Below are 12,575 nucleotides of genomic sequence, written 5' to 3' on the forward strand. Positions count from 1 at the left end.
CAAGGACATTAGTTACGACACTCTTGTCTACCAAACTCATAAACCAGATTTGTTACCACAGAAGTCTGGTTGAAAGTCTGAATATTGAAACTCATTCACCTTTAAGAAAAGAATATTGTGTTATTTTAAATAGGTCAAGAATATATAATAAATGTAAAATGTTTTACTAGATATGTTACATCAGGCTTAATTATAGTTAAAAATGTATTTTCAGTAACTTCACTTTTCTTCGGTAATATTATTGAATGAAGGAATGCAATGGTGTGACACAATAGATACGGTGCTTCCAGTAGATTTTTAAGCCCTACAAAGTACAAAAAAGGAATACTATCCATTTTGGTGACTGGAAGTCAGTTACATGTTTCTATCATGACACTCACCCATACAATGATGGGTAATACTATATTGAAAATTTACAATTTATTTCTACAAAATGTCTCAGTACTGTATACTCTATTAAGAAACAAAAGAAATAAATTTTGACAGTTCTGCTAATTAGCTTTTAAAAGACAATATTTCAAGCAGCTGTATTTCCTCTCCTCAACTTACTGCACTCCTAGGATTCACTAAATATAAATGAATATGTAGACTAACAACAAATTTGATGCAAAGAGAGTTTGCAGCTGCTGGCTCCAAGAAGCACTTTGCACACATCTGTCATCACAGATACCACCTGAACTTCAAGAACATAAATTCTGACTGATGCAAAGGAAAAAGACGTTTAAAGAAATTGGCTCTTTAAATTGGCTCTTTGACTAAATGGCTGAAATTCCACGGTCCAGCAGCCATGTAGCTTATTTATTAAGTAAAGGATTCCTCAGGCTTCTTTGTGTTGGAGTACATTATATGTCAAAATGATGCAGTGTAACTTGACATTAAGTAGGGTTCACTCTGAGAACAGACGTCTCACTATGTTAGCATCTTTCTGAGAAAAGGCAGACAGGTTTAACCAGCTCCTCTTAGGGTTAAAAAAGAAAAAAAAAAAGATTCAACAAGAAATTATATTTCACTTTTTTTCTTGTCCTATCTGAATTTTGGTCAAGTTGAATCTTTGTCTTCACCACTGTCACACAGTACTGATCAGTAAACAAAAATATGCTTATAGATTTTGGGTTACCTTTATTTCGGCATTGTTCAATGGTTTTCTTTGTAAATTCATGTAGTTTATTGTATTTTTTCATAAAACTCTCTATAAATTGACTGGCTTGAAGAGGAGTAATTCCTAGGCAGTCAGCAAGATGTTCTTTACCTGGTGGTAAAGAAATTATCTTTATTATGCAATAAAGCAGAACAGAAATCCACTACATACAATAGCACTTTTACATTCATAGTTAGTGGAATTAATTAACTTTCCTTATCTCTATGACAGAGGATGGATCTGATATTCTATAATCATTTCAACAAAGCAAATGTTTAACTTTGAGCTTGAATGTTTTACTGAAGTTACTGGATTAAGAATATACTTAATAAGGTAATGAAGAAATTCCTAGTTATAATTTATACCTATAATGTGGTTGAAATCTGCTGTTCACAGAATAAGTTTGTTGCTTTATGAATCATTTTACTAGTTCAGTGTTGAAATCTGCAAACTTTAAGGAGCAGATAAAAAACTTCAATTTTAAACAAACACAAAAATGAATTAAGATCTAAAAAAAGATGGAAATGTGAATGGTTGAGTTAGCTAGAAGCTTTAGATTTGGTGTAGAAGACATAGAAAACATAACTGCTGAAGCCATCAAACCAAATATCCCGATTTTAGAAAGGCTGTTAGGAGTCTGAGACTCAATGAATTTCAAACAGTCTTAGGCTCCTCAATGTCTGTAAAAATCTGGGTCCAAGTTGTGAGATAAAAAGATTGGAAAAGGAAAAACAGAAAAAGGATACAGGTGCACAATATATATTATGTTGGATCTAAGGGCATTTATAAGATAAGGTGCAAAAAAGCTGAAGACGGTTTTCCAAAGTGTGAAAATATAAACTAAGAGAGAGAATTTAAAAACATTTATAAACCAACAGTTCCATTAAAATAAAACATACATCCACATTAGTCATGAGGTTTGAAAGACAGATATACTTGTCAGCTGCACAGCAACACAAAACCAGCACTGTGTCTGCAAATAACATAAGCTGAGAGGCGATGTCTCAAGGCACTATAGACAGAGAATAGTTATTGTCAGAGTAATACTGTCAAGAAAAATTATCTAGCATTTTTGAAAGAGAGAAGATTTCCGCCACCTAAATGTCATCACTGTCAGTATGATGTGCATTTCAGAACAATCCTGTAGCATTTTGTTCTCAGTCATGCCAGGATCTGCACTGAGCTGCAGGAACACCAGTCTGGACAAGGTGCTAGAAGAAGAAATTCACAAGACATCTAGGATGACTCTTGCTGAGCTATTATAGGTCCGTACTTCTCTTTGACATCTAATTAATTTGAGTTTTCTTCCTGGGTCAGCAAATGACAAATCTATTTGCTAAAGCACATACTGTTAACAGTCAGGAGATCACTGTGGCTTCCTTAGAGAATTGTAACATCTAAGTTTGTCCATGTTATCTAACTACTGATATAGAGAATTAAATGTTACATAAAATAGTAGGAAAATTAATTCACAGTATCAGTAAGGAAGTCTGAAAGATTCCAGGGAAATGCAGCTCTTGAGAAGCAAAAGAGGGGGACAGTGCAGCCATGTAATTGTGCTGGATCATGTTCCACAAAGCAGGAAAATCAGCCATGCGAAGCAATGCTCAGGAGTGGACTAAAGCTTTCCGGAGCACTCTCCCTGAGTTACCTGTGCCAAGGGAGTTGTTAGCAGCAGCCTGTGAGTTTTAGCATTCTCTGTTCTGTAATATCTTTCAAAACTGAAAACATCATTAGTTTCTCTGCTTTTCATTTGAACTCCTCAACATACCTCTGTGTCAATTCAGGGCTTGAACATACTGCCATTGAATGGAATTAATTCCTTGTTTTACAGATGTTTAAGTTGTCTGTGCTTTAGTTTTACAAAATGACTGAGGCAGAAGCAGGTGAATTGAATTGCTCCAAACCAAGTGAAAGACAGTAATACTGTCATCCCTCTCAATATTTGGTGTATTTATTAAAGTACTAACTCCTATACATAATGAGACTCCTCTTTATTATACTATTTTCTATCCTCCAGGATTATGGAAAAGACCTTGAAAATATGAACCAAGTGTAACCTAAAAGCTAAGCAAACAAAACATAAAAAAGTATAACTATTTACTACATGAAAGGTTTTCATTAACTCCTGTAAGCATAATATAGGCAAGCTCCTCAGGGAATGATTCTGTAGTTTTCAATGCCAAAAGAAGTGAAATAAGCAATTATTATTCACACTCTTCGGTCGTATCAAAACATCTCCTTAACGCAAAGTTAGCCATCTTTTGAAGGGAGACAAACGGTGAGTGGAATTCAGTCCATCAATTTCAGGTATCCAACAATTTTTTTTTTGTCAGTCCAATTTCCATCTAAATAGCTTAATATCGTTCCATGTTATGTCTTAATTAGGATCTGATCACACTGCTAACGAACTAAAGCATCTCATTATCTTTCAGGTGCTTCAGTTGCCCTCATTTGAGAGAGAGGGAGACGAAGCACAAACAAGTAGATGGAGATATTTAAATCAAGCACTGCTGCACAGAAACGTTTAGTGCCTGGTACAGAGCAGGCGAGGGAGTGCCGACACTCTGCTTAATCTAATCATCTGGGTTCTTTATAGCACGAGCAGACAGACACAGGCTCTATAAAGGGAGGCTCTAGCCCCTGTAACTGAGGCATTTCCTTTTCTCCACTGACTATATACAGAACTACAGAGCATTCAACCTGTGGTGATTCAGTCATGAAGGGAACATAAGAAACATGTAGCATCTGCATGGATCGAGGGGTAAGAGGGCTAACGCTTGCATTTTGTCAAGTAATCTAATGATGAAAACATTCAGGCTGGAAATAGAAGCTTTGATTCCAGTCTCAGCATGGGAAGGTCTGAGTTTACATTGCAAGGACCTAGTGCTGGGCTTTTTTAACGCAGATTTTAAACATAGATGTTTAAAACGCAATACAGCTCAAAGGAAGAATGCATGTGTGTACACATATATTCTTACACGTGTGTATATAATCTACACACACCTCTAACATAAAACTGATATTCTGTAGAGCTGAAATTAAAGTTTTTCTCCCCTTCCCACCTGAATGCCCTAAACAACAAATTGAATGCCCTTGGCCAGTTCTGCCTTTGGTTCAAGGACTACTGATGACTCACTGTAAAAGCTAGTTTAGAAAGCATTCTCACCCAGGGACCCAAGATGTAGTTTAAAGTTATTTCAAGTTAAATAAAGCCTGCAACCTAGGGTAATATTGATTCTATAGATATGTTTTGAGGTAATATTGGGGTTCTTTTAATTAATTAAAATTAAGAATTAATTACTTAATTCTTGCAATTACTCTCATCTCTGTCTATATACTGACAGAATGCAAAGCCCACTCAAAATTAAACTCATTTTAGATAAAGACAAATGTTTCAGTTACATCAGCAGCAAATAAATACAAAATCGGAGTAATCTTTGTATATGTCAGTGTGGCTGTATTAATTCAATAATTTTGATACTGGGTAGATCATTTAATAATTGATTAAAAAAATTAAATACTCTGACAAACTTTTATTCACCTTTAGAAATTCAGTCCACTTATATAAATTATGTACATAAATTATGAATCTACTGTAGCTGTAGGTTTTTTTTCTAAAAATGCTTACCTGCTCCATAAACCACTGAGTAAACTACACGCTTTGCTTGTTCTCTATCAGCGTGTTTCACTTGTTCACTTGGAATCCCCTTCCTAAACAAACAAACAAAAATCATACCTTTTCAGTTAAAATTAAAGTTATCCCCACAGAAAATGTATTTAAAGTCAATAACCATTTAATAACTACGGACTTGTAAGAAGCACTTAAGGGCTTTTGTCTTCAGCCAGGAATGAACAACAACTTTACAAATCTTGGTGATGGTAGTCCATAGTAAATGAAACTCTTTATTTTAATCTTCATCTTTTCCTTTCCTTTTCAGTCCAATTCTTGGCTAGGAAAAGTCCTACTACTATATTACTAGTTCTTCGGCTGAGAAGAATTCAATATTGACCCACGAGAAAAACGTAGTCTTTCAAGGAACAGCATTTCTTCAAGACATGACACGTACAGAGACTCAAAGCGTGAGTCTGACCTAAAGCTTATTTTAAAAAGGTTACATCAGTGCTTCACTTATAGGAATATCCAACCTTTTATCAAGAATGATTGACAAAAGCATGCACTGAAACTCTCCATATGTCTTACAGAGCTCCACAATAGGGATGCTTCATAAAACAGCAGCATGGGCTATTTCTTAACTAGAGAGTGTAGCTAGTTTACTCTCAGCAAAGTATTATACTTCCCAGTTCCCATTCACTCACCAACTGGTGTAAACAGTCCTATGCAAGGGCTAATAGATTTAGCAACTTACAAATAAAAAGCTAGGACTCTGCAATCGTCAAGCACGTGCCACCTATGCTTTTCCTTATCCAAATGTAGCTTCAGAAAGAATGCTGGTACTATTGACAATTGAAAATACTGAATATCGATCACTTGGTTTAAATGGAAGTGCATTGAGGGAAATCTTGATCATCTACTCACATTCTGAAAGCAAATACCTACCTAAATTGTATTTGGAATACAGAGATGAGTCGCTATCAGAGATGTTTGACGACATATGCACAATTTGTGAATATGTATTTATGAGTCTGTTCATGATGATGTGGTTGCATTTTTAAAAGCAAAGTTTGCTATGCTTTGTTATGGATTTTTTTTGCCATGAAAGGTGGTTTGTCGTGAAAGTTTTGGCTGAAGAGCTTTGAGAAAATGACACGTTCCTGTGTGTCTCCTTGAAGAAGAGTCTTTCACCATTATTATCATATTCAAATACCTGGAAAAAATCAGTAGAGCCACACATTTTTGCTTGCTTGGCCCATACACTGATTTTAGTCAAGCCTATGCTCAGTGCTGCTATAATTAGATACTCTGAATGATAAACTGATAGACCTTAAGTGCAATCGGATTTAAGCAAGTCTTTAAAGCAGTACAGATTTTTTGAAGAGGAAAAAGAAAATTGAGTATGATTTCAAATCTTCATTGGGCAAATAGCCCTTGGTTTTGTAGAAGCTTACATCGATCCTTTGGATGCTACTAACTGCTCAAAGATAAAATAGAGCTTTCACTGCTTGTTTTAGGCTGAGAAACATGAAGAATTGGATAATCTAATACATAGTGTTTTCTATCTGTAATGAAGACTATTCCCACTTAAGTCAATCATTCTGGTAGTTGGAGACTCTTATAATTTGACTCCTTAGCTATGCCAGGTCAAAAGTTCATGGCTTTCTTGAATAAAGTAGGTTGAGACTCACAAATGTACCTGAATAAGAGGACAAAGTGGCAATTGGAGCTAATACCTGCAGAATTAGGACACTAGACATCATTAAGGACTTCCTGAAGCAATCTCTGGCACAAAGTCCACAGGAATTTCCTGAAGAACATGGCAGAAGGCTACATATACACTTGAGAAAGCATCTATCTAGAATCAGGAGGGAAAAATAGAATCTGAGAAGAGAGTAGATCTTACCTGGGGACCTTTTTGAGATGAAGAACCAAGACTGAAGAATGATGAAACTAGGGAAATAATACAAAATGTAATAATGCTTTCCTAATACTGCCTAATTCAAACTAGAGGCCTAGAGAAGGCAAGAGATAGGAGTACAGCAATAGAGTTCACTTGCAGATTTAGTTAAGTCTGAGGCTAGAGGCACTTGAGAACCAAGGGTCAGCAGGAGGTGAGTATGTTAGCTGCTCACTTCTCTGAAAAAGAAGGGCTATAATAGAAAGAACAAAGTGGGTAAGAAGTCATGGAGATCTGTAGAAGAACATACATACTTGATTATGTGCACAGAGAGACCCACTGCTAGGATTTTGAGGATGATTTTGCGTTATCCCAGCTTCAACTTGAAAGGGCTGACTGGGAAAACAGAAATACTTATTGCTGTAGTCATGATAAGCAGTGTCAGGAGGAGGATCCTGTGTTTCCATTGTAAGCAATCACAATAAAACCTTGCCTAAGACAGTTACCAGTGCAGATGTACACGCATCATGTGATCATAGCACTCACAACAGTCACTTAGCATCTCCTGATCTTTGGTTAGTCATGAAACTCATGAGAAGTAATTAAAATTTCAGAGCTTTATATCAAATATTTATTTTAATATCATGCTAAAATCAAAATGGTCAGTCAACACCTCCTAGTGTGTCAGAGTGGGAAATGTGACCACTTGGCAGAGAGCCATTACATCTAGTGCTCTGCATATTTGTAAATTTATGTACCACATTCAAGAGTCTGGAATAATAAAGTATGAAATTGCCAAATAAATTACAATGCCTGAGCAAACAGAAGTCATGAATCAAAACTATTCCTTTTTTTTTTTTTTCTTGTAATGAAATTTTTGTTTTCTGTTTATATTGACAATGATCAGTTTCTATCTAGGATGCTTGACTCTTTCTGTAATACAGTGGCATTCCTGCAGTCTGAGGTGAAGACTACTTATTCCTTTGAATAACAAAGTACAGTGGGAGGCGTGTATGATTTCTCAGAAACGCAGCAGCCATGTTAGAAATCGCCACTGGGCTTTCTTCTTCAGTCTGCTTCCTCTACAAACAAACTTATATTTGTGACAATTAATTTGTTTTAATGGGTACTGTGAGAACCTATTTAAAGTTAAAACTCTTATTTTGGCTTTGGAATCATCATGGAACACCATGATATTGAAAAGGAGATATTGTTATCTGCTTACTTGTGTAAGAGATTTTTAAGCTACAATCACTAAGCAAACTATCTAATGAATGAAAATACTCAGTGCTGAATTGTGGTATGATGTAAAACAGATCCATAGTGGAGATGCGTTATTTTCAAATAAACTTAAATCTGAAAAAGGAAGGGGGACTTCAGCTCATCCAGTACTGTATGTGCATCTGGAGGAACAGGAAGAACGTTAATGCAATGTGATAGAAATTGATGCAGGAAAAAAAAAAAGCTCAAGAGAAGAAAGAATTTGTTGCAGGCTTTGTTGTGGAAATTGCACAATTTTTGAAGTCCTGCAGGAAATATATATGCAGTTATTAGTTCTGGCATGAAACATTTTTCTGTTTTATGACATCCTTCTCATTACTTTCTCACTCAAATACGCTATCTGTTCAAGATCATAATCAATATCATCATCTTCAAATTCTTCCTGACTTGTCATCTCCAAATGTGCAATATTTCACCTCCTATTTCCTGTCCTTGCCTGCATACTTGTCTCAGTCTATTTGCACATCTCCGATTTGTTTGTCCTTTACCTTTCTTCATTTGGTACTGCTTTGCAAGTACTTTGCTTTATAGTACTTTACTTGATACAGATCTATTATGTAGAAAGAAAAAATGGAATTCCATGCTGGAAGACATGTTCAGGTTAACAGATCTCATTATTCTTAGGAGGAGTTAGCAGAGCTAAACAATCTGGAAAGGTCTGTGAGGACAGCAAAACAACTTACAGCTGAAAACTGCAGAAAATCTGACAAATACAGTGAAAGTAGAGATACACAAACTCTTTAGAAAGGTGGTTATACTAAGAACTAGGCTATATGCCTAAAAGGGAATAGCTGTCTAATTCTTAGAGTGAAAAAAATTGAGAAAAATTTCCTAGCGAAACAGTGAAGAAGGATAGTATCAAATTATTAGTAAGAAACATACAGTGCAGACAAAACTTAAAAACAGGCATACGTAATTTATTACTTTTTCAGATATAAGATCTTGAATATTTTCTATAATTTCTCCAAAAATCACTATATGTTTTCATATATTAATGAAATCTCATGGACATATCAAAGAGTTTCTGCTGAATTAAGTCTTAAAACCAGATAAATACCAATACCAAGAAAAATACGGCAATCATATCTGTAATTAGAAAAGCTTAACTATAAACTAGAATATCACATTTAATAGAGAGTAGAGATCTGGATGGATTTCTTTTTAACCTGTACAGAATAATAAAAAGAAAGAATTAGCGCAAATTTAAATATACAGATATAAAGCATAAAGTATATGAACACCCAAAAAAAAATAATCAAAGAGGCCACAGGGCATAAAGTTTGAGCAATGCCAAAATAAAACTTTGAGAACAGGTAGAAATGGAAGGAAATCAGTCCTAAAAGAATGCGATAAGACATTTCATCATTTCTGGGAAATGTTGTATGGTGACGGAAGTCATCTGTTTATGTACAGGAAAAGGCAGAACAAACTTCTCAAGGACAATATCTGGCAGACATGCATTGCCTTGATCTGCATTACATTCCAGCCAAGCTAAGCTCAGTCATAACAGCCACAAAGCTCTTGGCTGCTCTCCTGCATCTGTCAATTAATCCAAGTCCTAGCTCTGAGCTGTTGATGTGGGAAACGAGATGAAGTGCCATTAAATTAATTTTATACATGGTCATTAATGTCCAATAAATGAGTGAATATATGAATGGCTACACATTCGTTCATCTGACTTCTTTTACAGCTTTTTTAAATTTCATCAGTGAACTATATAAATCTCTCATTTTTGATCACCTGTTGCTATTTAATAGCAGATGAGGGTTGTATATTTTGTAACTTTGTGCCTGGAACTTTGTGTTGGCATATGAAACTGGTACAGACAATTTCTGTAACTACTGACAACTTCAAGCTTTAGAAAAGCTCAGTTTTACAGTAGTGTCACCACTAGATAGATCATGTAGGACGTAAATTCTGAAAGCTTACTTGTTCAATTACATTGGCCTTATTATACCTAAGCCAAGCAGAAGATATACCACAATGTACATGAGCATCCTAGACATATGGAAAAGATTGGCTGCACAGAACCTAGTCTGCTCATGGTTAATGCAATGTGCAGGAATAAGTAATTTTTTTGAAAGCTGCTATTCCATGACTAATGGAAAATGCTGACAAGGCTCAGGCATAAGTTGTCTAAGACATTTTTAAGGTAACATGTGGAAGTGATCTTGGAACAACATTTGCCTGGCTAATCTCTGTTACAAAATACAGAAAAGGAAAGGAATAGGTTGGGAAACAGTTTCCTTGAAGCCACTGTCATATCAAAATAGATCACTACTTTTCTCTCACGTGTCAATCAAGCACCAGGCACAAAGTACGTGCAACTAGCTTATCCAGATATTTTTATCATACACAGTTTTAACGTGTGGTTTAATACAGAATGTCCAGTGAAAACCATGTATATAAATACATATATATATACACACCTTCTATAACTATGAGGCATATACACAACTATGTTCTAAACAAAAAGTAGCTAGACCGTCTCCCTCATAAGAAGAGCGTAGAGACATCAGGATGAAAAATGAAATTTGTCTAGACTGTCCAGATGAATGGAAATAAAGTTAAGACACTTCCCCTAAAAAAGAAAAGAAGTATTTACAAAGACTGAAATGTAGACTAAAATCTTGTCAGAAGGGAATCAGCAGGTGAAATAGCTAACAAAGACAGACCTTTCTGATGTAACCTAAGTATATATGAAGCCATTTTTTCTTTTATTTCTTTGTCTGTGTCACTTCTAAACAGCTCTCGTGTTTAGGGATGAAGGGATGCCATCCAGAGGGACCTTGACAGGCTGGAGAGATGGGCCTGTGAGAACCTCATGAAGTTCAACAAGGCCAAGTGCAAGGTCCTGCACGTGGGTCGGGGCAATCCCATGCACAAGTACAGGCTGGGCGGAGAATGGATTGAGAGCAGCCCTGAGGAAAAGGACTTAGGAGTGCTGGTGGATGAGAAGCTCAATATGAGCCGGCAATGTGCGCTGGCAGCCCAAAAAGACAACAGTATCCTGGGCTGTATCAAAAGGACCGTGGCCAGCAGGTCGAGGGAAGTGATTCTGCCCCTCTACTCTGCTCTCGTGAGACCCCACCTGGAATACTGTGTTCAGCTCTGGAGTCCCCAACACGAGAAGGACATAGAGCTACTGGAACGAGTCCAGAGGAGGGCCACGAAGATGATCAGAGGGCTGGAGCACCTCTGCTATGAAGACAGGCCGAGAGAGTTGGGGCTGTTCAGCCTGGAGAAGAGAAGGCTCCGCGGTGATATTATAGCAGCTTTCCAGTACCTAAAGGGGGCCTACAGGAAAGCTGGAGAGGGACTTTTTGCAAAGGCGTGTAGTGATAGGACAAGGGGCAATGGATTCAAACTGAAAGAGGGTGGATTTAGGTTAGATATAAGAAAGAAATTCTTCACTCTGAGGGTGGTGAGGCACTGGAACAGGTTGCCCAGAGAAGTTGTGGATGCCCCATCCCTGGAAGTGTTCAAGGCCAGGTTGGATGAGGCTTTGGGCAACCTGGTGTAGTGGAGGGTTTCCCTGCCCGTGGCAGGGGGGTTGGAACTAGATGATCTTTAAGGTCCCTTCCAACCCTAACCATTCTATGATTCTATGTCCGATTCAGATGTTATGTCAAATGCTTGTATTCATATTTTTGTCAAAAGTTGGTTTGCATAAGTGATATACAAGGTTACAGAATAACACAAAGAAACTCCTCACCCAAAGACATGCACCAATAAATGAATCAACAAACCAGGGCATTGGGATATCTAGTACACCAGATTCCTCACATCTCCTCCTCCTCATCTAAAGGGTAATACACAGGGTTTCCATTTCATGTGTATTTATTCTCACCCTGCCATCAAGAGAGGCAGAGCTGTCTTCCAGTGGCCACTGCACGTGTTGAAGATCCTCTGGCATGGATCTCCCATGCAAGTACAGGGGTCAGCACTTAAACACAGAGGAGAGACCGTCACAACCTCCCACTCAGGGAGTTTAAATTTGTGTTTTACTTAGTTTAGAGGTTTTTATAAAAGCTTTTAGTTGTGTTCAACTTCTTTGAATGAAAGACTACAGCACTGTCAGCTTGACATCATCTTTCCTATACTACAGCCAGCCCTGCAACATTTTCATCATTGTATCTTTTTACCCTCTTTGGATGCCACTCTACCAAACTGCATTTTAATTTGTTTTTTATCTATTTAGCACCAGGAAAAGCTTTAAAACCCCTATAAAACCTTCTTGCAAGACTCCAGAAGCATTTTAGGATTTTAAAAGTCCTTCCTTCCAGTGTTAATCATAAAATAGTTTATTTTGTCTGAGTAGCCTCTATAGTCCATTACATGAAGATTTATTTCATTAGTCCTCAACCTTCTTTTGAAGAGCATGCTATCTAGCTTTCATGTATTTTACAGAAGATAAAGACATGCCTTTGCAGTTTGCTCTGCAGGCCAGAAGTCTTCTGTTGCTACATTTTTAAAGTAGCAGGGAATCAGGTAAAGAAATTGCAACAAGGTCATGTCATGAATCATACCTATCATCAGTAACAATTTGTTGAAGGATTCATTTGGGAGTAAAGTGATCCATTACCTTTATTAAGATATTTACCTGCATGTTGATGTCCCAGATATTTGATACTGAAGAC

General features: G+C 36.8%; 1 protein-coding gene across 1 annotated transcript in view; it reads right to left on the reverse strand.

Moving 5' to 3' along the window:
• Positions 1-12,575, reverse strand: part of POLN (DNA polymerase nu) — a 103,531-nt gene that overhangs the window by 32,801 nt on the left and 58,155 nt on the right. Inside the window, exons 18-19 of the mRNA XM_086611734.1 lie at positions 4,770-4,852; positions 1,118-1,249 (exon numbers count right to left, since the gene is read on the reverse strand). Of these exons, the coding sequence (XP_086467860.1) occupies positions 1,118-1,249; positions 4,770-4,852 (215 nt within the window). The remainder of the gene's footprint in view (positions 1-1,117; positions 1,250-4,769; positions 4,853-12,575) is intronic.

Source organism: Tauraco erythrolophus, chromosome 5 (assembly GCF_009769465.1).
Source record: "Tauraco erythrolophus isolate bTauEry1 chromosome 5, bTauEry1.pri, whole genome shotgun sequence".
Lineage (NCBI taxonomy): Eukaryota > Metazoa > Chordata > Aves > Musophagiformes > Musophagidae > Tauraco > Tauraco erythrolophus.